This window comes from Mobula birostris, chromosome 14, assembly GCF_030028105.1.
Source record: "Mobula birostris isolate sMobBir1 chromosome 14, sMobBir1.hap1, whole genome shotgun sequence".
Classification (NCBI taxonomy): Eukaryota; Metazoa; Chordata; class Chondrichthyes; order Myliobatiformes; family Myliobatidae; genus Mobula; species Mobula birostris.
This window is the reverse complement of record NC_092383.1, coordinates 94,777,789-94,805,765: the sequence shown is the minus strand read 5'-3', so window position 1 is coordinate 94,805,765 and position 27,977 is coordinate 94,777,789. Positions and strand designations below refer to the sequence as shown.

At 42.3% G+C, this 27,977-nt stretch overlaps 1 protein-coding gene and 1 long non-coding RNA gene across 9 annotated transcripts in view; one reads left to right on the top strand and one right to left on the bottom strand.

Annotated features, from left to right (window-relative positions):
* The window catches only part of LOC140210128 (uncharacterized), a 35,568-nt gene that overhangs the window by 6,438 nt on the left and 1,153 nt on the right, over window positions 1–27,977 (top strand). Inside the window, exons 2-4 of one of the 2 annotated variants that reach the window (XR_011889163.1) lie at window positions 3,447–3,496; window positions 3,587–3,792; window positions 4,426–5,953. This is a non-coding gene — a long non-coding RNA (uncharacterized lncRNA). Of the gene's footprint in view, window positions 1–3,446; window positions 3,497–3,586; window positions 3,793–4,425; window positions 5,954–27,977 lie in introns of those variants that run through there. The other variant, XR_011889162.1, reaches the window with a different exon arrangement.
* LOC140210127 (6-phosphofructo-2-kinase/fructose-2,6-bisphosphatase 2-like) overlaps window positions 6,449–27,977 on the bottom strand; it is a 103,889-nt gene continuing 82,360 nt past the window's right edge. For all 7 annotated transcript variants that reach the window (XM_072278979.1, XM_072278986.1, XM_072278982.1 and 4 more), the window contains one exon: window positions 6,449–7,549. In XM_072278979.1, coding sequence (XP_072135080.1) covers window positions 7,472–7,549 — 78 coding nt within the window. In that variant the 3' untranslated portion in view covers window positions 6,449–7,471. The remainder of the gene's footprint in view (window positions 7,550–27,977) is intronic.

Genomic DNA, 27,977 nt, shown 5'->3' with positions numbered 1-27,977 from the left:
ATGGACCAATACCATTAAGCAAGAGGTCCGTGGAACCCCTTGCCCTAAACTCCAGCATAACCCTTAATTCCACTCTCTGTCCCCGAAATTATCCCTAAAAAACAAGTCTGAGCCACGATGTTGACAGATACCACAGTTCAGCACCATCTTAAATCTTAAAATTTAGAAGGGCTTAATAGAACACAGGAAAGAAAGGAAGGTCATTGAAGGCCATTCAACTCAAGATGGCCAGCCCTCCCCACTCATCCCTCCAAACAGCCCAAGTGCTACACCTAGCCATTCACCTCCATTCAGGGCCCCAGGCAGTCCTTTCAAGTGAGGCAACACTTCACCTATGAATCTGCTGAGGTCGTCTATTGAGTCCAGTGGTTCCAATGCGGCATTCTCTACCTGTTGTAAACTGGAGGACTGCTCCATCGAGCACCTCTGCTCCATCCACCAAAAGTGTAACTGTCTGGTGGCCAAATATTTTTATTCTGATTCCCATTTCTGTTCCAAGATGTCGGTCCATGGCCTCTTCTTGCGTTATGATGAGGCCACCCTCAGGGTTGAGGAGCAATATTCCGTCTGGCTAGCCTCCAACCTGGTGGCATGAATATTGATTTCTCTTTGCGGTAAAAAAAATTTCCCTCCCCCTCCCCTCTTCTTTTTCCACTCTTGCCTCTTCTCATCTGCCCATCACCTCTCCTCCTTCCCTTTCTTCTATGGTCCACTCTGTTCTCCTATCAGATTCCTTCCTTTCCAACCTTTTACCTTTCCCATCCACTTGGCTTCACCTATCAGCTTGTCCTCCTTCCCCTCCCCCACCTTTTAATTCCGTCATTTTCTCTCTTCCTTTCCAATCCTGAAGAAGGGTCGTGGCCCAAAACGGCGACTGTTTATTCATCTGCATAGATGCTGCCTGACCTGCTAAGTTCCTGCAACATCTCGTGTGTGTTGATCTGGTCACCACATGAGGAGGAGGCTTTGGAGAGGGCGTAGAAGAGATCCGTGGACTATAAAGAACAAAGTTGGGTGGTTTTCTCTGTAACATCAGAGGCTGAGGGTGAGACCTAATAGAAGTTTGTAGAATTATAAGATCACAGTAAAGACAGACAAGAATGTTTTGGTGGATGGGGTTTAACCAAAGAAAAACTCAAGAGGTTGGTTACTTTAACAGATAATTTATTCTTTTAATCTGATTACATGTTCCCTTTGTGATTTAGGCACAAAAATTAGCAGTATAACCATGGCTATAAAGCATAATTATATCTGTCCACATACTCATGTCACACAATGCTATCGTTACAGAAAAGTGGAAAGGTTAAATGTTCAAACAGTAACTTTAAAATTAAAAAAGTTCTGGATATTATTTATTTCACTAGATTTTGTAAAACAGAGAATATTACTTCTCCAGTTTGAGACTTTAATCCTTGAAACTTATTCATTTTACTAAACAATTATTCCATTCAACACCGTTCAAAAGTCCCTAAATGCAGCCACTTAAAACAACACGGTTGTGTTTTGTACTGTTACCTTTATGTCACAATAATAAATTTACAACTTTTAAAGTAATTTGTACATTACTTTGGGAGTCTGTACACTGTGCGTTTGGACGTTAGGCATCCCTTGTGTCTCAAGTCTATAAACAAGGCATTTGAGATATCTTGCACATATGGTCACACTTCCGGGTGACGTTCAAGTATTTCACAAGAACTACAACTAGCAGGGCCTGCTTTTCCAGTTTAGCATGGTGGGGAACCATGAATTACTAGGATTGGACCATTTGATAAACGGAAGGCAATTGAGGATCAGCAGACTGGAAAAATGATGGCAGATTTCATCTGCTGGAAGATATTAGTGAACTAAATGGGTTCTTGGATAAGATGCTGATTGCACGGTTATTTCTACTGAGACTGGTTTTCATTAGGAACAGGAATGCCCCTGGGGTCCTTCGAGATCAAAATCATAGCTGATCTTCCCCCTCAGATCCATTTACTTGCCCTTTGCCCAAATTCTTCAATACCCTAATACCCTCAATATTCAGAGTTCTGTTGATATTTTGTTTGAAATCTAGTAACAAAGCCTCCACACCCTCTAGGAACGAGAATTTCAAAGGTTCCCCACCTCCGTTGTGAAGAGTCTTGTCCTGAGACTGTGACTTTTGCAAGAATTTCCATCTCTCACCAGCCCCTGGGATGGGACTTGAATTTCTGTCCCTGGACAAGTGATCCAAAACTCTGACTCTTGGCCTGGTGAGGCCTGGTTCCTGGCCCCCCAACCACTGCCCTGGAGGGTCAACCAAATCCTACTGTCAAAAACTCCTTCCCATTTCCATTGCTTTTGAGGAAATTAATGAATTATTTGCAATATACATTCACATATGTTAGGAGTAAACTCGATATTGAACAAAACCAGCCTCTGACACAAAATAACTCTAATTTTCACTCCCTCACAGAAGGGTAACTTTTTTTTAACAATCATACTGAAGAAAAATTTGGAACAAACTGTAAAATCAGCACAATGAAATTGCATGACAAAATTTTTAACCAAATGTTGATAAAGTGCCACAAGGTTCATTAACATTCATAAATGTCACAGTGTGTGCAGTTCAAACTCAATAAAAAAACAAGCTGTACAGGTGAAGTTGGCTCTCTTAAATATCAGACTTCGGAAAGAAATCATTACGTAGTAAACACAAGTGATTCTGCAGATGCTGGAAATCCAGAGCAACACGCACAAATTGCTGAAGGAACTCAGCAGGTCGGGCAGTGTCTATGGAGAGGAACAAACAGTAAAAGTTCCAGGCCAACACCTGTCTTCAGGACTGGAGGAGACGGGGGGAGGTGCCAGAATAAATAAAAGTGGAGGAAGGGGAAGGAAGGTATGCTGGATGATGATAGGTGATGGCAGGTGGGTGGGAAAGGAAGGAATCTGATAGGAGAAGAGAGTGGATGATAGGAGAAAGGGAAGGAGGAGTGATATCGGGGGTGGAGATAGGTATAGGCAAGATAGCCATGGAAATTGGTAGGTTTATGAAAGATGTCGGTAGACGGTTAAGTAGTGCTGTGAAGTGTGTAGAGGTAGTTTGTGCTCATTTCCACCTCACTGACAGGATACAGCATGTTGCAGGTTATTCCCTCTATAACTGACCTCACTCCATCCCAAATTCCCATGGAAATAGATCTGCCTATCAGTACACAATAAGAACAGGGGTTCCCAAACTGGGATCCATGGACCCCTCAGTTAATGGAAGGGGTCCATGGCATTAAAAAAAAAGGTGGGAACCCCTGGATAAGAGTACGCTTTATGAAATAGCTTCTGTGGAACTGCATGCTCTAAATCCAGCAAACAAAACAGGAGGAAATGTACCTCTGAGGGTGACACTTGCACAGTTCTGACCCGCAGATTGACCGAGCCTTTACAATGCTGCTGCTGAATCTTAAAAATCCTCCCCTTTCTAACAGGCTCCTGGATGTCGGAAATCTTGGCACAAATCAGCTCCACTCAACACAAGGTGATTTCCTAATCAGTATTTAACTATTCATACTGACTGCACTGAGAGGTAACTGCCAGTATTAAGTAATAAGCAATTATTGGTTTTTAGTTAACAGATCATCAGGGAGGAGCTACAGGAGCCTGACAACACACACTCAACATTTTAGGAACAACAACTTCTCCTCCATCATCAGATTCTGAATGGTCAATAAACCCATGGACATTACCTACTGATCTCCACATCACTGAAGCTCTCTGGGATTACCTGGAGAACCAGGAGCCAGCGAGACAGGCAAAGTCTGCAGAAGAACTGTGGTAAGTTCTCCAAGATGCTTGGAACAACCTACCAGCTGATTTTCTTATAAAACTGCACAACAGTGTATCTAAGAGAATTGATGCAGTTTTAAAGGCAAACAGTGGTCACACCAAATATTGATTTGATTTAGTTTTTTATTGTTTGCTGCCCTTTATAGTAATTTTTTGATATTTAGAAACTATTCATTTCATTTTTGAAAGCATCTTCACTTGACAGAATTTTTTTACATGTGCGTAAGACTTTTGCACAGTACTGTATTTTATATATATATTTCTTACTGTAATTTATAGTTTAAAGTAATGCGGAACAACAAATCCCACAACATATGTCAGTGATATTAAACTTGAATCTGACACACGGCTACATTTTTATTTTCAGCAGCTCATTGATTCTTTTAATTATGTTAATGCTGTGGTTAAAAACCTTTAGAACAATTTAAATTCACTGTGTAAACTGTCTTCCTCTCAGCTGAATTCACCTATCACCTTCTAGCTACCCTCCTTCCCCTCCCTCCACTTTTTTGTTCTGGCTTCTTTCCACTTCCTTTCCAGCCCTGACCTGCAGAGTTCCACCAGCATATTGTGTGTGTTGCTCTGAATTTATGGCCACGTCCACTTTGTTTAAACCCACAGGTTTCCCCGCTACAAGTCGCTGCCACCATGACCTGGGGTTCCCAGCCAGCTCACAGTCTATGGCATAAAAACAGCTGGGACACCCTACTTTAGACAGAGCAATGCAAAAGACAAAAACAGAACAAACAGAATGAAGAAAAGAACAAAGCACTTCAACACAGTGCTGTGATTTCTGCCAAAAAAACCCACTTACACTGATTATCAATAGAAAATATGAAACACCACGAATCACAAAACAAGATGAAGGCCTCTTACAATGAAATTAGAACATAGGACAGTACTGCCCAGGGGCAGGCCTTTAGCTCACCATGTCTGCATAGCGCATGATGCCAAATTAAACTAATACCCCTCTGCCTGACCCCATGTCTGTCAAAATACATCTTAAATGCTGCTATCACTTTCACTTCCACCACCTCCCTTGGCAGTATGTACAGTACCAGGTACCAACCTCCCTTGTGGAAACAAAATTGTTTATTAATTCATTTTATTTTGGGGAAGAGACAGCAACATTTCTGAAACAAAACTCAGCAGCTGCAGGAAAACTGTTAAAATTATTGTTCAAGTGTTAAATACCTTTAAACTCTGGCTGTGTACTTACTAAATGAGGATGTGCTGGCATTGGATAGGATCCAGAGGAGGCCCATGAGAAAGATCCCGGGAAAGAACAGATTAACACATGAGGAGCGTTTGATGTCTCTGGGCCTGTACTTGCTGGAGTTTAGAAGAATGAAAGGGGATCTCATTGAAACCTACCAAATATTGAAAGGCCTAGATCAGGGGAACCCCAACCATTTTTATGCCATGGAGGTCTTACCATTAACTGAGCAGCCATGGACCCCAGGTTGTGAACTCCTGGCTTAAATAGAGTAGATGTGGAGTGGATGTTTCCTATAGTGGTTGAGTCTAGGACCAGACCGCACAGCCTCAGAATACAAAGATGTTCCTTTAGGACAGAGATGAGGAGAAATGTCTTTAGCCAGATGGGGGTGAATCTGTGGAATTCATTGCCCTCGACAGCTGTGGAGGCCAGGTCAATGGGTTTATTTAAAGTTGAGGTTGATGAGTTCTGGATTAGGCAGGGCATCAAAGGTTATGGGGAGAAGGCAGGAGAATGAGGTTGAGAGAGAAAATAAATCAGTCATGATTGAATGGTGGAAAAGACTTGATAGGCCGAATGATCGAATGATCCAATTCTGCTTTTATTCTGTCATAGGCCAGGGGTTCCTAACCCTTTTTATGTCATGGACCCCTGTCGTTAACTGAGGGGTCTGTGGACACCAGGTTGGGAACCCCTGGTCTTATGGTATCCTCTCATTCTTCTAATGTAAAGAACACAGATCCAGCTCTTACCTATTTAACATACAGTAATCTTACTTAATTAATCTGTTGTGCTTGCGTTTGCCAAAGCTTCTTATACTCATTCAAAATAAAACAAACTGAACAGAGCCAATCATAAATCTTGGAAACGCAAACATGAGGAAACCTGCAGATGCTGGAAATTCAAGCAACACACATCAAAGTTGCTGGTGAACGCAGCAGGCCAGGCAGCATCTCTAGGAAGAGGTACAGTCGACGTTTTGGGCCGAGACCCTTCGTCAGGACTAACTGAAGGAAGAGTGAGTAAGAGATTTGAAAGTGGGAGGGGGAGGGGGAGATCCGAAATGATAGGAGAAGACAGGAGGGGGAGGGATGGAGCCAAGAGCTGGACAGGTGATTGGCAAAAGGGATATGAGAGGATCATGGGACAGGAGGCCCAGGGAGAAAGAAAAAGGGGAGGGGGGGAAAACCCAGAGGATGGGCAAGGGGTATAGTCAGAGGGACAGAGGGAGAAAAAGGAGAGAGAGAAAAACAATGTGTGTATATAAATAAATAACGGATGGGGTATGAGGGGGAGGTGGGGCATTAGCGGAAGTTTGAGAAGTCAATGTTCATGCCATCAAGTTGGAGTTAGTCCTGACGAAGGGTCTCGGCCGGAAACGTCGACTGTACCTCTTCCTAGAGATGCTGCCTGGCCTGCTGCGTTCACCAGCAACCTTGATGTGTGTTGCATAAATCTTGGAAGTGTTTTAAATGACTACAAAAATATCTTACGTATTTAAACACAATATCATTCTCCGATGTAACAGACTAGCTCATAGTTCCTTCCATGGAAGTTAAAACTTCTGAAATATAAATAAGGTTTTATAATACATTTTAAATCTGTCAAAATAATGCAAAAATAAATAAATGAAGGGAAATGCATCAAATAACGATGAAGCACAAAAATTGCTTGCACTAATAGACTAGATTAATAAGGTTTAAATATTTTGGTCTGGTTCAGGAGCACTCTCTCAGCTTTGGAAAACATCACATATTTGTGCTTTTAGAAAAAACTTAAATGGTAAAGAATTGTTTTGGAATTTTGTGATAAAACTACAACCAGAGAAGGACAATACTGTGTGCTCAAAGTTGTGCACTACTGAATGCTTTAAATAATCCAGGTTAGTCCCCAAGTTTACTACCTGAAGCACTCTGCATCGTGCAGCAAGCTTATTTGATCCAAGAGCAAATAAGATTGGTCAGTTTCCCATGCACTTTATTCAAATTTTAAAAGCTGTGATCTTAAAGCAAAATAAGTGATGGCTTTCATTACCAACAGTTTTCTCTGCATAAATTTTTTTTTTAAACCTTGTGTCTTTTGAGTTTCTTGATTACCAAGGTAAATTCAAGCTCAGGACCAATCAATCAGTGAAAATATTTTTTTTCACGTTTCATAAGGCAGTGGCCATATTGACAGCTTACAGAAGGGTAAATGACAGTTAGCCTTGAAACTTTTCTTCCGACAGGCAGCCAGCAGACGATATCTGATTTACCTCAGCCACAGGAAACGCTTTCAAAATGATCTTAATACCACAATGATACAAAATATGTCAGATAATTGCACATGACCAAAGTACGTCCAAAACAATTCTCAGATTACTTTACTGCCTTGTGGATTGCAATTGTCTCCTTTAAAACAAGAGTCTAGCAGTTTCACTGGGTCCAATTTGACGGGATTTAATGGTATTTATGGAACAGTTTCCAATATTTTATGGTGGGGAACAGTGCTCAGTGCCTCCTCTCGTGTACGAGTTAATGAAACATTCTGTGGAAGAGAAAGAGAGTGAATAGATGTCACAATGATTTTTTGGTTTTAGAAAGATATTTGAAGAGATACTTTGTACTTTATTGTCGCCAAACAACTGGTACTAGAACGTACAATCATCACAGCGATATTTGATTCTGCGCTTCCCGCTCCCTGGAGTACAAATATTAAATATTAAAATATTAAAAATAGTTAAAATTAGTAAATATTAAAAATTTAAATTATAAATCATAAATAGAAAATAGAAAAATGGGAAGTAAGGTAGTGCAAAAAAAAAACCGAGAGGCAGGTCCGGATATTTGGAGGGTACGGCCCAGATCCAGGTCAGGATCCATTCAGCAGTCTTATCACAGTTGGAAAGAAGCTGTTCCTAAATCTGGCCATACGAGTCTTCAAGCTCCTGAGCCTTCTCCCGGAGGGCAGAGGGATGAAAAGTTTGTTGGCTGGGTGGGCTGTGTCCTTGATTATCCTGGCAGCACTGCTCTGACAGCATGCGGTATAAAGTGAGTCCATGGACGGAAGATTGGTTTGTGTGATGTGCTGCGCCGTGTTCACGATCTTCTGTAGCTTCTTTCGGTCTTGGACAGGACAACTTCCATACCAGGTTGTGATACACTCTAGAAGAATGCTTTCTACGGTGCATCTATAAAAATTAGTGAGGGTTTTAGGGGACAGGCCAAATTCCTTTAGTTATCTCAGGAAGTAAAGGCGCTGGTGCGCCTTCTTGGCAATGAACTCTGCTTGGTTGGACCAAGTCAGGTCATTTGTGATATTGACCCCGAGGAACTTAAAGCTTTTGACCTGTTCCACTTGCGCACCACTGATGTAAATTGGGTTGTGCGGTTCGCTACTCCTTCTTAAGTCAACAACCAATTCCTTCATCTTGCTGACGTTGAGGGATAGGTTATTGTCTTCGCACCATGCCACCAGGTTCTTAGTTTCCTCTCTGTACTCAAACTCATCATTACCCGAGATATGGCCTGCAATTGTTTCGTCATCAGCAAACTTATATATTGAGTGTGATGGAAGCTTGGCTACGCAATCATGGGTGTACAGTGAGTACAGCAGGGGGCTGAGTACACAGACTTGTGGGGCACCGCTGTTCAGAGTGATTGTAGAGGAGAGCTTGTCCCCTATTTTTACAGCCTGGGTCCTGTCTGTGAGGAAGTTGAAGATCCAGCTGCAGATCTGAGTGCTAAGGCCCAGGTTCCAGATACAACATGCATCATGCCCATCCAGCCAAGGAGCCCACACCGCCCAATTACAAATGTGACCAATTTCTAACCCGTACGCCACTGAAATGTGGGGCGGGGGGGGGGGGGAAGCTGGAGGATGTGCATGTGGTGACAGGGAGAAGGTACAAACTCCTTACAGTGACAGTATTTAACCCAGATTACTGGCGCTGTAATAGTGTTACTCTAACTTCTACACTATTGTGCCACACTAATTCCGAAGAGATACAATGCATTCCAGTTAATTGGGACACATCAAGACCAGTACAGCCCAATTAAGTGGCTGCCCCAATTAGCTGAAGTTTCATGGCACCCTAAAACCAGTCACTTCAGGCAGATGGGGCTCATCAGCTGAGGTTGGCAGTTCATCGAGGAGAAGGAAAGCTCTGATCTCAAACCTCCACTGCCTTGTGGTGTGTCGGTTTCTGTCATTTATTTGGATTCATCATCTGCACGGAGAGGGACAGCCTGCTGCATGGGCAACAGTTTGCTCTCCAGATTGTACTGCCCAGGCTGGCATATGATGCAGATAACTGGGACACAACTTCCGTGGTCAGCCTTGACCAATGGAAGGCTTCCTCAGCCGACCAAGTTTATGCCAATAAGTTGGGCTGGAGAAGCAGGGGCAGGGGTAGAGTTTGTGTGGGCGCACTTTCCAAGGAAAGAGAATCAGTGAAATAGTTTCTTCATAAAGCACAAACTGTTCTGAGAGGAGCTTTTGGAATGAGGAAGAAACCGGAGCACTCAGAGGAAACCCATGCGGTCTTGGGGAGAACATACTAACTCCTTACGTATTGAACCTGGGTCGCCGATGCTGTAACAGCATTACATTAACCGCTATGCTCCAGTAAACAATCCTTTGATTTAAGAACACCCACCTCCCCCATTCAAACATTAAAAAAAACATATTTCCTAAATGACTTCCCTTGCTGAACAGAACTTTCCACTGATTGCTTGAAACATAGTCTCTCTCCGCAGACACTGGTTCTAATTTGATGTTCGTCCTACTGTGATGAGCAGGTGGAGTGAAGCACTGTTTGCCATGGATGAGCCAACCTCAACAAACATTTGTCATGCTCCACAGCCAAAGAGACAGGTTTCACTCCATCTTCCTAGATAGAGTGAACATGGAGAGGATGTTTTCTACAGCGAGGGAGTTTAGGACCAGAGAGTACAGCCTCCAAATACAAGAACATCCCTTTAGAACAGAGATGAGGAGGAATTTCTTTAGCTGGGTGGTAAATCTGTGAAATTCATTGCCACAGACAGTTGTGGAGGCCAAGCTATTGGGTGTTTTTTTTTAAAGTGGAGGATGATAGGTTCTTGATTGGAAAGGGCATCAAACATAACAGGGAGAATGCAGCAGAGTGGGATTGTTCGTTTGTTGTGTATTGTATGATCATGGTCTTTCCACGATCGTGACTGCTCTTGCCAAATTTTTCTGCAGAAGTGGTTTGTCATTTCCTGTACAAGGTGGGTGACTCCAGCCATTATCAACACTTTTCAGAGACTGTCTGCCTGGTATCAATGGTCGCATAACCAGGACTTGTGATATGCCCCAGCTGCTCATACGACCATCCACCACCTGCTCCTATGGCTTCACATGACCCTGATCGGGGGCTAAGCAGGTGCCACACCTTGCCCAAGAGTGATCTGCAGGCTAGCAAAGGGAAGGAGCGCCTTACACCTCCTTTGGTAGAGATGTATCTCCACCCTGCTGCCCAGAGTGGGGTTGAGAGGGATAATAAATCTGTAAATCAGCCATGATGGAATGGTGGAACAGACTTGATGGGCCAAATGGCCTAACTCTGCTCCAATGTCTTGAGGTCTTCACCATCATTGGAAGATATAGTCAGGGAGTCTAAAACTAGAGTGCACAGGTTGAAAGTAAAAGTGGAAATATTTAAAGGGGACCTAAGGAACAAGTTTTTTCACACAGAGAGTGGTGAGGGTATGGAACAAGCTGCCAGAAGAAGTGGTAGAGGGGGACACAATCACTTGGATAGGTACATTTTTTGTGTGGGCGGGGATTTGGGGGTGTCGATGTTACTGTCGCTGTTCTGTTTTGCCAGTGAAAGGCTTGGGGATTGTTATTGTCGCGGATTTTTTTCTCTGAGTGAGGGGATCAGGGGTTGTTATTTTCCCTGTTTTTTTCTCCGGGGAGGGGTGGGGGATTTGATACTATTGTTGCTGTTCTTTTTCTGGGGGGGGGGGCGGGGGGGAGGTTTTGGGATTTGTGAGTTTTTTTCTTCTTCTTTTTCATGTTGGGGGGGAGCTATTGTCTTTTCTTTCAACAATCCCATGGTCTTTCTGTATTTCATGGCTATCTGGAGAAGATAAATATCAGAGTGTATTGTACGTGCATACTTTGACAAGAAAATGAAAATTTGAACCATTGAACATGGATGGATAAGGTTGAGGGATATAGACAGAATGCAGGCAAATGGGACTGGCCCATGTAGGCAACTTGCTCAGCATGGGTGGATTGCATCAAAGAGCCTGTTTCTGTACTTTTAAGACTCTGTGACACTGGTCTTTCCCATTTATGACCACCCCATGTTCATAAGCTGGAATCTGCACCTTCAACCACCCAATATTTCAGTAAATTGAACTAAATCCAGGCCAGAAACAGAAGGCTGGTAACTGTCTCACAGAAATTAAGTCCACGGTTAGTATAGTCAATGGTTCAACGGTTCAATTTAATAGTGTATCAGAGAACGTATACGGTATACAACCTGAAATTCTTACTCTTTGCAGACATCCACCAAACAGAAAAAAACTGCAAAGGATGAATGACAGAAAACGTAGAACCTCAAAGCCCCCCTCCCACGCACAAGCAGCTGCAAAAGCCTCAACCCTCCCCCACTTACTCCAACAAAAGCACCAACCCAACCCCCCAATGTGTAAGCAATAGGAATCCCCCCCCCCAAGACCCTGATCTAGAGGCCATCAAAACCACTGTTCATCCCAACTCTATTACATTCATATGAAGTAACAAACATTCACACGAAAGAACAAACTTATGAAAGTCAAAAAACAGCAGATACTGTGAACCTGAAACACAAGTAAAAAATGCGGAACTGAAAATAAATAATGAACTATCCACAGGAAAGGGATTTCTAACATCCTCTACACTGCAGACTCGTGCTGTCTTCAAAACATATACAGTGGCATGCAAAGGTTTGGGCACCCCGGTCAAAATTTCTGTTACTGTGAATAGCTAAGCAAGTAAAAGATGAATTGATTTCCAAAAGGCATAAGGTTAAAGATGACACATTTCTGTAATATTTTAAGCAAGAGAGCTTTTTTGTTTCCATCTTTTACAGTTTCAAAATAACAGAAAAGGAAAAGGGTCTGAAGCAAAAGTTTGGGCACCCTGCATGGCAGTACATAGTAACACCCCCTTTGGCAAGTATCACAGCTTGTAAACACTTTCTGTAGCCAGCTAAGAGTCTTACAATTCTTGTTTGGGGGATTTTCGCCCATTCTTCCTTGCAAAAGGCTTCTAGTTCTGTGAGATTCTTGGGCTGTCTTGCATGCACTGCTCTCTTGAGGTCTATCCACAGATTCTCAATGATGTTTAGGTCAGGGGACTGTGAGGGCCATGGCAAAACCTTCAGCTTGTGCCTCTTGAGGTAGTCCATTGTGCATTTTGGGGTGTGTTTAGGATCATTATCTACACTACGCGCTGATTTTGTTCATCGCGGACACTGGATGAATTTCTCCATCAATAACTTTGAGGAACTAATACACAGTTTTATAGTACTGTACTGCTATTGTTACCCAGTTTGTCTTTTTTCTACCTTTTTAACTATTTCCATGAAACTTCAGCGAATTAGGGCAGCACTTAATTGGGCCAAAATGTGCTGGTCTTGATGTGTCCAGTTATCTGGAATCCACTGTATTTACAAAAAGCTAGTGCAGAAGAGAGAGAGGAAAAATAGTGAGGTCATGTTTATGGACTGTTCAGAAATCTGATGGTGGAGGGGAAAAAGCTGGTCCTAAAGCATTGAGTGTGTGTTTTCAGGCTCCTGTACCTCCTCTAAAAGTTCTATTTTAACTTCATCAGTCCACAGGACTTGTTTCCAAAAATGCATTAGGCTTACTTAGATGTTGCTTTGAACCTTTTGAATAGAACTTTTTGGCCGCAATGAGCAAAGGTATGTTTGGAGAAAAAAGGGTGTAGAATTTCATGAAAAGAACCCCTCTCCAACTGTTAAGCACAGGGGTGGATCGATCATGCTTTGGTTTTGTGTTGCAGCCAGTGGCACAGGGAACATTTCACTGGTAGAGGGAAGAATGAATTCAATTAAATACCAGCAAATTCTGGAAACAAACATCACACCGTCTGTAAAAAAGTCGAAGATGAAAAGAGGATGGCTTCTACAACAGGATAATGATCTAAGCACACCTCAAAATGCAAATGGACTACCTCAAGAGGCGCAAGCTGAAGGTTTTGCCATGGCCCTCACAGTCTCCCGACCTAAACATCATTGAGAATCTGTGGATAGACTTCAAGAGGGCAGTGCATGCAAGACAGCCCAAGAACCTCACAGAACTAGAAGCCTTTTGCAAGGACGAATGGGCGAAAATCCCCCAAATAAGAATTGAAAGACTCTCAGCTGGCTACAGAAAGTGTTTACAAGCTGTGATACTTGCCAAACAGGGTGTTACTAAGCTCTGCCATGCAGGGTGCCCAAACTTTTGTTTTGGGCCCTTTTCCTTTTTTGTTATTTTGAAACTGTAAAAGATAGAAAATAAAAAGTTTTCTTGCTTAAAATATTAAGGAAATATGTCATCTTTAACTTTATGCCTGTTGGAAATTAGTTCATCTTTTACTCGCTTAGCTATTCACAGTAACAGAAATTTTGACCGGGGTGCCCAAACTTTTGCATACCACTGTATACTGTTGATTACCAGAAGATTATCATGGAGGAGGCACAGGAGCCTGAAAACACACACTCAATGCTTTAGGACCAGCTTTTTCCCCTCCACCGTCAGGTTTCTGAATGGTCCATAAACATGACCTCACTATTTTTCCTCTCTCTCTTTTGCACTAGCTTTTTGTAAATACAGTGGATTCCAGATAACTGGACACATCAAGACCAGCACATTTTGGCCCAATTAAGTGCTGCCCCAATTCGCCGAAGTTTCATGGAAATAGTTAAAAAGGTAGAAAAAAGACAAACTGGATAACAATAGTAGTACAGTACTATAAAACTGTGTATTAGTTCCCAAAAGTTATTGATGGAGAAATTCATCCAGTGTCCGCGATGAACAAAATCAGCGCATAGTGTAGATAATGGACTGCCTTCATACAATACTATTGACGATTGCATCCTCCAAATCTTCGTTTTCATTGTCATATTCAAGATGATTGACAATACCTTCAAATTCTTTGTAGTTCCTAACTTGTTGAAGTAGTTAAGTAGTTTAATTTTTCACTCCTGGTGTTTCTGGCATCTCCAAGCTTGAATGCTTGAAACCACAGTGAGCAAAATAGTTCTGAATTGCCTTACTGATTATTCCTCACTATTAGTGACAAAAGTCACTGCTTTTTGAACAAAAACAGATGCAACTGATGCTATTTAAAAACTGATTGCTTTAAGCATGGTGTAGCGTCCAACCGCCACACAAGTGCTAGCAAGAAGCTGTTTGGCAACAGTGTCCTGTCCAATTAAATGGCACAGTGTCCCAAATAAACAAAGGGAGTAATTTTTCAATTAGCTTTTTTTCTTTAAGAGTTGTCCCAAATAGCAGTTGCCCTGCTGGCCCAATTAGCTGGTATCCACAGTAAATATACACTCCATGGCCACTTTATTAGGTACAGGAAATGGAACCCAGTGTGATCTTTTGCTGCTGTGGCCCATCCACTACAAGGTTTGATGCTCAGAAATACTCCCTGCACCTCACTGTTGTAACACGTGGTTATTTGAGTTACTGCTGCCTCCCTGTCAGCTTCATGGGCCATTCTCCTCTGACCTCTCTCAGTAACAAGATGTTTTTGCCCCCAGAACTGCTGCTCACTGGATATTTTTCTGTTTCTCACACCATTCTTTGTAGACTCGAAAGACCGTTGTGCGTGAAAATCCCAGGAGATCAACAGTTCCTGAGATAATCAGACCACCCGGTCTGGCACCAAAAATCACTCCTCGGTCAGTCTCATTTCTTCCCCATTCTGATATTTGGTCTGGACTAAACCTGAACCTCCTTGAGCATGTTTCCATGCTTTTCTGCATTGAGTTGCTGCCACAAGATCGGCCAATTAGGGATTTGCATTAATAAGCAGGATTGCAGGTGCACCTAATAAATTGGTATATATTTGTTATTGTAACTTATAGTAATCTTTATGTATTGCACTAGAGTGCTGCTGCAAAACAACAAATTTCATGACATGTCAGTAATAACAAAGCTGACTCTGATTTACCTCGTGGGCTGCTTCTGTCAGCATACTGGGTTTGTCCCTTATGTTTGGAGATCAGTTGCAACAGCAAAGCTATTTATAGTCACTGTGTTTCTAAAGATCTAAAGAGGCTGGTTGCAAGTGAAGACAGTCGAGTAGGAACACAAATACATGTCAAAACTAACTGACCACTTCAGCATAGAAGTCAATCAATTAGGTTGAGTGAGCTAGGGCTTCTCTCTTTGGAGTGAAGGACGATAAGCGGTGACCAAATAGAGATGTACAAGAGGTAGAGATAGAGTGGACAGTCAGAGACTTTTTCACAGAGCGGAAATGGCTAATACTGGGTTGGATGTCCAGGGCCAGGGTGGGGGTGGGTGTCAGATACAGCATGGAATAGGCCCTACTGACACTTAAAGCCCTGCAACCCCTGATTTAACCTAGCCTAATCACAGGACAATTTACAATGACCAATTAACCTACCAACCGATATGTCTTTGAAATGTGGGAGGAAGCCTATGCAGTCATGGGGAGAACGTACAAACTCCTTACAAGCAGCAGTGGGAATTGAACCCAGGTCGCTGGTAATGTAAAGCTTTATGATAACCACTATGCCACCGTATCACACTCTTTTTGCCAAGCTTAGCCTACTAAGATTGCAGCTGACACTTGTAGAGGTCAAAGAGTTGTTTGAGTAAATTAAACTCCCAACCAATATTTTTAGTTAAGCTTCTTGTTGTAAACAGAAGTCAGTTTTCAGTATTTAACTGAAAGCAAAAATCAGTTGGAAGTTAAAAAGTCAGCTTTGCAAACAAACTACACTGTCTCTGAAACAGGATGCTGGGCTGACTGCTCAAGAGTTACAGTGTAAGACAATGGGGTTATCTTAATTGGCCTGCCACGAACCAGACAACACTGGATAAATTGTTTAGTTCAAGGAAGTTGGCAGACCAGATTGATACTATCACTTAGCACATCAAATAACTGATCTATAGTTGGAACACTTGTGCATTCAGAGGATGTCCTTTCACAGTATTAATTTTGGACGTCTGGAAGCTCTGACACAAACTTTTAGACTATTTGTGTGGAAAGACATTGGGAAAAATATCACATGTGTAAAGTCACCCAAATGGCAAAAAAAAAAAAACAGTATATAACCGTTAGAGAGCAGTCAAGCTTGTTAGGAATGATCAAGGAACAGCAAGAAGACAGACAGAAAGAAAGGGTGTCTAGAATCCATTCCTCTTTGATTCTTGTGACAGACAACTCGTTCATCTGCAACTCATTGGTATATCATTCTAGCTAAAAGAAACTGTACCTGTGTTTTGGAAATACTTTGTGTTTTAGAATTTGGAAATCTTTTCTAAGATAGAAAACCTCTGAATTTTAAATATATTTTAGGGGATTTAAACTTGTATCGCTAAAATAAATAGTGCTTAAACTGCTTTGTTAGCTGGAATCATCAAGAACAATCATTTGATTAGCTGAGGCTAATGATGGGGGTAGATAAAGTCAGATATATCAGGATTCCAGTGGAATGAAGGGAATTACAGAGGCATGAGAGAAGAGCTGGCCAAAGTTGATTGGAAGGGGTCACTAGCAGGGATGATGGCAGAACAGCAATGGCTGGAATTTCTGGAGGACATTCAGAAGGTGCAGGATAGATATATCCCAAAGGGAGGATGACACAACCATAAAGAGAGGGCATATAATATAGAAAAGGTTAATGGGAAGTTAGAAGGTTGCAATCTTACGAAAAGCAACTAAAAGCCATAAGGAGAGAAAGATGACATGTGAAGATAACCTAACCAATAACATAAAAGAGGATACAAAAAGATTTTTCAGATATATAAAGAGTAAAAGAGAGGTGAGAATGCCTATCAAACCACTGGAAATGATCATGGAGAGGTAGTAATGAGGGACAAAGAAATTGTGGCTGAATTTAATAAATATTTTGTATCTTCACTGTGGAAGATACTAGCAGTATGTCAGAATCTTGAGAGGGGCAAGGGGCAGAAGTGAGTATAATTGCTATTACTAAGGGGAGTGTTCTTGGGAAGCTGAAGGTTGGATGACAGATAAGTCATCTGGACCAGATGGACTATACCCCAGGGTTCTGAAAGAGGCAGCTGAAAAGATTGTGGACGCATCAGTAGTGACCTTTCAAAATCAAACATGAGAAAATCAGCAGATGCTGGAAATCCAAGGCAACACACACAAAATGCTGGAGGAATTCTGCAGGTCAGACAGCATCTATGGAAAGAAATAAACAGTCTTCCATGGAAAGGAATAAACATTCATTAGGTTCTGGAAGGGTTGGAAGAACTTGAAAATTGCAAATGTCACTCCACTCTTTAAGAAGAGAGGGAGGCAGAAGAAAGAAAATTATAGGCCAGTTAGCCCGACTTCAGTGGTTGGGAAGATGTTGAAGTCTATTATTAAGGATGAGGTTTCGGGGTACTTGGAGGCACATGATAAAATAGGCCAAAGTCAGGATGTTTTCTTTAAGGGGAGATCTTGCCTGACAAATCCGTTGGAATTCTTTGAGGAAATGACAAGCAAGATCAACAAAGGAGAGTTCGTGACTGTTGTTTACTTAGACTTTCAGGCAGCCTTTAACAAGATGCTGCTCATGAGGGTGCTTAACAAGAGCCAATGGTATTACAGGAAGCGTACCAGCATCGATAGAAGATTGGCTGACTGGCAGGAGGCAAAGAGTCGGAATAAAGGGGGGCTTTTCTGATTGGCTGCCAGTGACTAGTGGTGTTCCGCAGAGGTCAGTGTTAGGAGCACTTCATTTCATGTTATATGTCAATGATCTGGATGACAGAATTGATGGCTTTGTGACCAAGTTTGCGGACAATATGAAGATATGGGCATACGGTGTTGAGGAAGCAGCAAGTCTGCATAAGGACAGACAGATTGGGAGAATGGGCAAAGAAGTGACAGATGGAATATAGTGTAGGAAAGTGTATGCTGCAAGTCTGCACGTTGGTAGAAGGAATAAAGTCGTAGATTATTTTTTAGATGTAAGGGGTTTCTTTTTTTATGTCACTGTGTAGTCTAATTAAAATGGCTTCTTTGTTATGTTATAACTGAAAGGGCTTCTTTCTTATGTTAACTGCTGAGAAAGCCCTTCCCGCTAGCAGTTTGTTTTGGATTATCTATTGATAAGAGGACGAATGAACCAATTGCGATAGTCGTTATTCTTTTGGTGTTTCTGTAAGATATTGTATGCGCGGGGTTTTGGGGGGGAAGGCGGGAGAGAGAGACAGAGGATGGACCAGGTGCTGTGAGTCCGCTAACGGGGTCGGACCCCGAGCGGGGCATTCGGCAAGGAGAGGAGACGGAGACGGACTCGTGTGGAGCGTCTGGTCGACCACCGTTGTTGGTCCCAGACGGCCGGTCGAGGTGGTCCGAGGGGTCGCAGGGTGAAGAAGAAGGGTCCTGAGCTCCAACTGTTTGTGCACGAAGAGCTTGAACTTTGATAAGTGTGGCGCCTTTGATTTTCCTTTTATATTTTATTCTCTATTAATTATATAGTTCCAATAATATCTATAAACTGTAAATCATTTAATCGTATCTGGTGTATTGTCTGTTATTTGGGCGGGGTGGGGTACATCACACAGCATCCACACAAACTATTACCCAGTTTGGCGGGGCCTTGGGCTGTTTCCCTAGGCGACAGCGAGCCGAGCGACCCTGAGGCTGGCCGGGGGGGAGGGGCTACATAAACATGCAAAAAATTCAAAGATCTGAGTTGCAAAGGGACTTGGGAATCGTTGTGCAAGATTTCCTAAACGTTAATTTGTAGGTTGAGTCAGTGGTTTCGAAATTTAATGTTAATTTCAAAAGGACTGAATAAAAGAGGAAGGATGTGATGCTGATGTTTTATAAGGCATTGGTTAGACCACAGAGTATTGTGAGCAGTTTTGGACTACTTTTCTAAGAAAATATGTGCTGGCATTGGAGAGGGTTAGAAGAGATTCACAAGAATGATTCCAGGCATGAAAGGGTTAATGTATGAGGATCATTTGATGGGTGTGGGCCTGTATGCGTTGGGAGTTTAGAAATATGAGGGGAATCTCATTGAAACCTCTTGAATATTGAAAGGCCCAGACAGTGGATGTGGAAAAGATGTTTCCTAGTTTGAGACTAGAAGGCACACCCTCAGAACAGAGGAACATCCATTCAGATAAGAGATAAGGAGGAATTTCTTTAGCTAGAGGGCGGTGAATATATGCTGCAGACAACTGTAGATACTAAGTCATTGGGTATATTTAAAGTGGAGGCTGATAGATTCTTGATTAGACAGGGTGTCAAGAGTTATGGGGAGAAGGCAGGAGAGTGGAGTTAAATCAGCCATGATGGAATGATGCAGCAGACTCGATGGGCCAAATGGCTTAATTCTGGCTTTGTTTCGAATGGCTTAATCCTGCTCCTATGTCTTAAAGTCTTAGTGAAGCATCTCCTCATTGGTAGGTGGGGCAGGGGGGTGGTGAATGGAATCCACCACTTAAATAGTGGGTATTGGCAGCTAAGTTCTCTGTGCAGGATAAGCAGGGAAGTGATTTGGCCTTTGAAAAGCAGGTGGCTACAGTAGAACATCAGAAGACAGTAGAAGTCAGTAGGAATTGTAGGGGGTCTAGTGTGGCTGGTCAAGGACTACAAATGCAGCATGCTACCACCCACTCTGGACTCCCTACAGTTTCCCTCCCGACACAACCGATTAATAGATGACACAATAGCCATAGCTTCACATACTGTCCTTACACATTTGGAGAAGATAGATGCTTATTTGAGAATGCTGTTCTTGGACTATAATTCAGCATTCAACAACATAATTCCGTCCAGGCTCAACAAGAAGCTCAGAGACCTCAGCCTTCACCCTGCCTTGTGTAGCTGGATCGTGGACTGGTGGCAGATTGCCAGCAGCTGGTAAGAGTGGGCTTCCTCACCTCAGCCCCTCAACACAGGAGCCCCTCAGGGCTGTGTCCTAAGCCCCCCCCCCCTTTACTCTCTGTATACCATGACTGTATCGCCACCCACAGCTCCAATCTGCTAATTAAATTTGCTGATGATACTACATTGATTGGCCTTATCTCAAATAATAGCGAGGCAGCCTACAAAGAAGAAGCATTACCCTGACACAGTGGTGTCAAAAAAAAAACAACCTCTCCCTCAATGTCGCAAAAACAAAGGAGCTGGTTGTGGATTACAGGAGGAATGGAGACGGGCTAACCCCTATTGACATCAATGGATCTGGGGTTGAGAGGGTAAACAGCTTCAAGTTCCTCGGCATCCACATCACCGAGGAGCTCACGTCATCTGTACATACCGGCTGTGTGGTGAAAAAAGCACAACAGCACCTCTTTCACCTCAGACGGCTGAGGAAGTTTGGTATGGGCCCCCAAATCTGAAGGACTTTCTACAGGGGCACAATTGAGAGCATCCTGACTGGCTGCATCACTGCCTGGTATGGGAACTGCATTTCCCTCAATCACAGGACTCTGCAGAGAGTGGTGCGGACAGCCCAGTGCATCTGTAGTTGTGAACTTCCCACTATTCAGGACATTTACAAAGACGGGTGTGTAAAAAGGACCTGAAGGATCATTGGGGACTTGAGTCACCCCAACCACAAACTGTTCCAGCTGCTACTATCCGGGAAATGGTATCGCAGCATAAAAGCCAGGACCAACAGGCTCCGGGATAGCTTCTTCCACCAGGCCATCAGACTGATTAATTCATGCTGATACAATTGTATTTCAGTGTTATATTGACTGTCATTGTACATACTATTCATTATAGATTACTATAAATCGCACATTTAGATGGAGACATAACGTAAAGATTTTTACTCATGTATATGAGGGATGTAAGAAACAAAGCCAATTCAATTCAATTCCCTTTAGTTTTTTTTACCCAGAGGATCATGGATGCATGGAATGAGCTGCCAGGGTGGTGGTAGAGGCAAATACATTAGGGATATTTAAATAATTCCTAGATAGGTACACGGGTGATAGAAAAGAAGAGGACCTGTGATCTTAGAGTACTGTATTTATCGATGTGGAGCAGAGTGAGTGCGTAAATCTGGCGGGAGCAAAGGATGTTGGGAAAGGTGGGGATGGAGCGCCACGGGGAGGGGTGTGGGACAGGTGGCAGAGAAGGAGTGCCGGGGTGGGGGTGGGGTGGATGCAGACATACCCAGCCCTGAGACACCAGGCAATGTCAATGGATTCCAAACAATTGGTTACTTGATCATTACAGAATGCCTCTCTGATGCTTCCCGCTCCCTCCCCTCTCCCTTCCCCTTTTCCCAACCACGATTCCCCTCTCCCTGCCCCCTTCCCACTCTCAGTCCACAACAGAGACCCCTATCAGAATCAGGTTTATCATCACTCCCACATGTCATGAAATTTGTTTTTTTTGTGGCAGCAGTGCACTGCAATTCATAAAATTACTTTAGTACTGTGCAAAAACCTTAAGCATCCAAAGCTGTATATACGTGCCTCAGACTCCTGCACAGTACTATAGGTTATAAGGCCAGCACAACATCATGGGCTAAAGGGCCTGTACTGTGTCACTAGTGTTCTACAGCATGTTCTAATTCTACAGACACCCATGGAAATAAATAACTATCTTATGCTTGGTCAAAGCTTAACTAATCAAGCATTGTACAATTCAAATTTTGCTAATTGGTTACTCTAAGTGGTTCACTATATGTGTCTTACTAATCCATAGTCCATTCATATTGCACGCTTACACAGCTACACTATTCCATTGTGTGTCATGTTGTGTCACTTACAGCTTACTGTTGAAGTCAATTGTATTAGGCAAGGTTTGCATGCAGTTAGAGATCTACTCGTTCTGTATGATGCAGACTCTATTTCCTCCGCAAGATTTTCTCAGATAGGGTTTTCAGATAATGCTTTAAGTAAATAGGAAACATATTTGAAGCAATTTGTTACTTTACCAAATATGTTGTCTCTGAAGTTATTATGCTCCTATGTTAGATTTTGGGTAATCGTCTGAACTTTTGTTTATTGGGAGAATGGAAATCACATTGGCTAATTTTCAGATGACTGGGGATATGGAAAATCTCAGTTTTTTTTTGGAAAAAATAGGAGAAACTTTGGACATTTTACACAAACTCAAATGTCTTAATTTGCCAACAAATGTTAGTCAGCTGCTCTACAATGAAGGATCCAAAGAGGGAGCAGTCATGGGGGTCCTGTGGAAGCTAAGCCAGATCTTAGCTGAAGGACAATGGCTGAAAGAAGCTTGGGTAAATGTTAGCATTCATGTTTTGATTTCTGGAGATACTGTTTAGATATTTCAATGCTGAAGCATTTTTAATAATCTTTGAATGATAAAGCCTGGAGACTAGATACCTGCCCTGGAGTTGGACGACTGTCCATGTAGTGGGTGTGTGGGAGGAACGGGGCTTGTTTTGCTGTTGTTGTTTTGTTGCTTGTTGTGCTCTGTGTTGTTCTGCCAAGTATTGTGGGCATACTATGTTGGTGCTGGAAAGTGTAGCGACACTTGTGGGCTGCCCCCACCACATCTTTAGGTTGTGTTGGTAAACAATGCAGTTCATGTTTTAATAAATAAATCTGAAAATGATCCAAATTCTCCGAGAGGACTACAACCTTGTTGTAGGGTTTGGAGGCTTGAGTGCCTCAATGACCTGGAGAGCTATGATGACTGGAGTCAGGGCCTCGTGCTTTGGCTGTTGGTAGGGTCACCCATGCTAGACTGGTCAAAGGATAAAAGCCAGGCTAAGAGTGGCCCACCAGACCTCCAGGTTTAGGGGTTCAGTTCAGAGCGAACAACCCCGACTGATCAAAAAACAATTGTTATGAAAACAACAATGAAGAATCCTTCTGTACAGACAGAGATGGAGGACCTTCATTGCTGCCCTAAACGTCAGCGGCATAATGGGCAACCAGAAAGTAAATGATTGACAAACATTTAGACACTGACGAATATTTCGAGACTGACAACTTGTTAAACCAAAGCAGACACCAAATACGAGATATACTACTGTTTGCTTAATTAACAGGGAATACTCTTTATAGCGATGCAGCTATAAAGAAGGCAAGACAGGAGTTTGAGGAGATTTGGTTTGTCACCTAAAACATTCGAAAACTTCTGCAGATGTACAGTGAGAGCATTCTGACAGGTTGCATCACTGTCTGGTATGGGTGGGGGGCTACTGTACAGGACTGAAGTAAGCTGCAGAGAGGTATAACATTAGTGAGCTTCAGCGCGAATACTGGCCTCCATAGCTTCCAAGGCATCTGCAGAATCTCTTGCACTTAGGGTAGTAGAATCAGTGTTGACGTCTGTGAGAGCAGGAGTAGGTTACACAAAAACAGCAGGGGAAATGGGATAACTCAGAGACCCAGCTGAATCTCAAGGGGCAGAATGGTCTCCATGTATTAGGTAGATCAAATATGATGGCAGAATATAGTATTAATGGTAAGACTCTTGGCAGTGTGGAGGATCAGAGGGATCTTGGGGTCCGAGTACATTGGATGCTCAAATCAGCTGTGCAGGTTGACTCTGTGGTTAAGAAGGAATACGGTGTGTTGGCCTTCATCAATTGTGGAATTGAATTTAGGAGCTGAGAGGTAATGTTGCAGCTATATAGGAAGCTAGTCAGACCCCACTTGGAGTACTGTGCTCAGTTCTGGTTGCCTCACTACAGGAAGGATGTGGAAACCATTGAAAGGGTGCAGAGGAGATTTACAAGGATGTTGCCTGGATTGGGGAGCATGCCTTATGAGAATAGGTGGAGTGAACTTGGCCTTTTCTCCTTGGAATGACAAAGGATGAGAGGTGACCTGATAGAGGTGTGTAAGGTGACGAGAGGCATTGATCGTGTGGATAGTCAGAGGCCTTTTTCCCAGGGCTGAAATGGTTGCCACAAGAGGACACAGGTTTAAGGTGCTTGGGAGTAGGTACAGAGGAGATGTCAGGGGCAAGTTTTTTTTACGCAGAGAGTGGTGAGTGCTTGGAACGGGCTGCCGGCAACGGTGGTGGAGGCGGATATGATAGGGTCTTTTAAGAGACCTTTGGATAGGCGCATGGCGCTTAGAAAAATAGAGGGCTATGGGTAAGCCTAGTAATTTCTAAGGTAGGGACATGTTCGGCACAACTTTGTGGGCTGAAGGGCCTGTATTGTGCTGTAGGTTTTCTATGTTTCTATGTCTATTGCAGGAAGAGATATGAAATCGTAATCTTAAGTAGGTAAATCACAGAATTGTATAGCATAGAAACAGGCCCTTTGTCCTAATTCATCATACTAACCCAAGTCCCTATCTATACCAATCCCATTGCCTACATTTGACCCACATCCCTCTTTCCTAAGTACCTGTCGTTTTTAATGTTTTTAAAGGTAGTAACTAGACCCACATCTTCCACTTTGATTTCTCTTGAATCTACGATGGCACATGGATGATAGAACAATGGAGAGTCACGTGGGAAGGAAAAGTTAGACTGATCTTGGAGGAGGTTAAAGGGTTGGCACAACACTGTGGGCTGAAAGGGCCTGTACTGTGCTGTAGTGTCCTATGTTCTATCTTGTTTTCTGGCAGAAGACCAATCTTCCATCAATGGTAATATCCTTGACACTATGAGACCTAATTTGGAGGTACTATCTCAAGGCAGCAAATACACTGTAGTCACAAGTTCCCCTTTATCCATCCCACTGCTCACTTTCTCAAAATTCTAACAAATTTGTTAAATGTTATTTTCTTCTCATAGAATCACTGATTCAACCTAATGAGAATAGTTTCAAAGTGTTCTGATGCTATTAGTCATGTACTGCCTTCTGAAAGGAGCTGAAGGGAACATTTTTTTCTCCCAAGAGAGCCATAAATCTTTGGAACTCTCCCTTAAAAGACAGTGGGAACAGTCTTGTAATAGTTTTGAAGCAGAGGTAGACAGCACATAGAGGGCAAGGGAAATAGGTGAGGGTTCACAGGTACATACGAATGCTAAATTTACAATTACAATACAGCTATAATATTAAATGAAAGAATAGGTTTAAGGGGCCAAAAAGCTGACTCCTTCACCTCATTCAAACGAGCATAAAGCATTACAATACGGTAGGGACCCTTCTGCCCATCATGTTGTACTGGCCTTTTAAACTCCTCTAAGATCAATCCAACCCTTCCCTCCCACATAGCCCTCCATTTTTCTCTCATCCATGTGCCTATCTAAGAGTTTCTTAAATGTCTCTAATGATCTGCCTCTAATGCCACACTCACCTACAACTCTCTGCACAAAACCTACTTCTGACATCTTACCTATACTTCTTATCAATCATCTTAAAATTATACCCTCTATTATTCGTCATTTTTGTCTTGGGAAAAAGTCTCTGGCTGTCACTTTGTCTCTTACCATCTTGTACATCTCTATCAGGTCACCTCTCATCCTTCTCTCCAAAGGGAATAGCCCAGTCTCGCTCAACCTATGCTCTTAAGATGTGCTCTCTAAACCAGGAAGCAATCTGGTAAATCTCCTCTGCAAACAACAGGAATTCTGCAGATGCTGGAAATTCAAGCAACACACATCAAAGTTGCTGGTGAACGCAGCAGGCCAGGCAGCATCTGTAGGAAGAGGTGCAGTCGACGTTTCAGGCCGAGACCCTTCGTCAGGACTAACTCTCCTCTGCACCCTCTCTAAAGCTTCCACAGCTTTCCTATAATGAGGGAACCAAAACTGAACACAATATTTAAGTGTGGTCTAACCAGGGTTTTATAGAGCTACAATATTATCCTGTGGCTCTTGATTTCAATGTCTAGGTTAATGAAGACCATCCAAAGTGAATCACGATACTTCTCTGGGTTGAACCCCATCTACCACTTCTCAGCCTAGCATGGAATCCTATCAATGTCCTGTTGTAACCCATGACAATCTTCTACGCTATACTCAACACTATCAGCTTTTGTGTCATCTGCAAACTGACTAGCTCACCCTTCCACTTCCTCATTTAAATCACTATGTCTTCCTTGTACAGATCCCACTTACATGGAAGAGATCCCAAGGATCCAGGTGTCTGAAGCCCCCCCCCCACCAGATTATTAGTCATGAATTCTACTCTACTGTCTTCCTACTTCTGGACTCACCAGCCCAACTTTAACTTCTAAGAGACCCACACTTACATTTGCTCTTCTCTTCTGTTTTACAGATCAATAAAAGCACTTACAGTCTGTCTTTATATCTTCGTTCTCATTTTCAATTTTCTTCCTCTATTTATATTTTAGGTAGTAATTTGTGGTTCCCGACATTTCTAAATGGGCTATTTTAAACAAAATCATAAACTCTTTTGAATGTAAAGCCTCCTTATTTTTAACTAACCGATAACTGACATCCTAAAGCAACCGCTAACAGCCAGCGTGCCCTTCATCCTTTGCAAATGGATTTAAGTTTAAATGGAAAAGATTTTAGTTTTAGACTTAAACTTATTGTTCCCAAATTCATTCTCTTTTTCACAAAACAACTTTTTTTTGGGTCTGAGGATTGTAGTAAGGTCGGCATCCTTTGGTTCCCTCCAAGTGGAGAGCATCTTTTTGAACTGCTGATGATGTCAGAAAAATTTAGACACCCAGGCACATTCAGTTGTGAACGTTGATTATCCAGATATCCCATTCGTGTCTATGGTTATCACCTTGTTACAAGTAGGAAATCTACCATTCTTCCTTTCAATTTCTCACCCACTGCTTCACAACAAGCCTCAACTGGGGAAAAGTGTAGCTGGTTGTCCCCCACAAGTATTCAATGTACCTGCTGATCAGGAACATTTCTCACCCATTTAAATTTTATGTCATTTATCCCCTTTGCAATTGTCTACTCTCTACCTGGAGTTGTATGGGCATGCAATTGGAAAACAGTGGTTAATTTAGAACATAGAACAGTACATCACAGCAACAGGTCCTACGGCCCAGAGTGTTGTGCTGACCAAAATAAATTAGTAATCTAATAGCCAACTAAAGTAATCCCTTCTGCCTACACAATGTCCATATTCTTCCATTGTCCTCATTTCTCCATTGCTCTTTTCTCACTGCTGCCATCAGGAAGGTGGTACAGGAGCCTCAGGACTCACACCACCATGTTCAGGAATGGTTATGACCCCTCAACCATCAGGTTCTTGAACCAGAGGGGATAACTTCACTTGCCCCATCAATGAAAGGACTCTTCATTTCACGTTCTTGATACTTATTGCTTATTTATTATTATTATTATTTCTTTACTTTTGTATTTGCAGAGTTTATTGTCTTGTGTACATTGGTTAAACACCCCAGTCGGTGCAGTCTTTCATTGATTCTGTTCTAGTTATTACTCTATGGATTTATTGAGTTTGTCTGCGAGACAATCAATGACAATGATGTATATAGTTCAAAGTTCAAAGTCATTTTATTATCAAAGTACATATATGTTACAATATACAATCCTGAGATTCATTTTATTAGTGACATATATCTACATTGACAATAAATTTACTTTGAAAATTCTTATGCCTATTTAAATGTCGCTTAAAAGTCCTTAATGTATCTAAGTTATCTAATTTGTTCCCAACATACCCAATTAATCTAATGTACCTAATTTGTTTAAAATCAGCATTTGATTATTTAGATGCTGCATTTTAGAATAAGTACATTTGCCATACAATGAGTCAATTTCAGTGATCAGTCAATATTCTTGACATTGATCAGTTATGAATGTGAAGCTTCAACATAACTACCTGCAGTTCTGAGGTCGGAGATAAAATGTGAGAAGTGGGAAG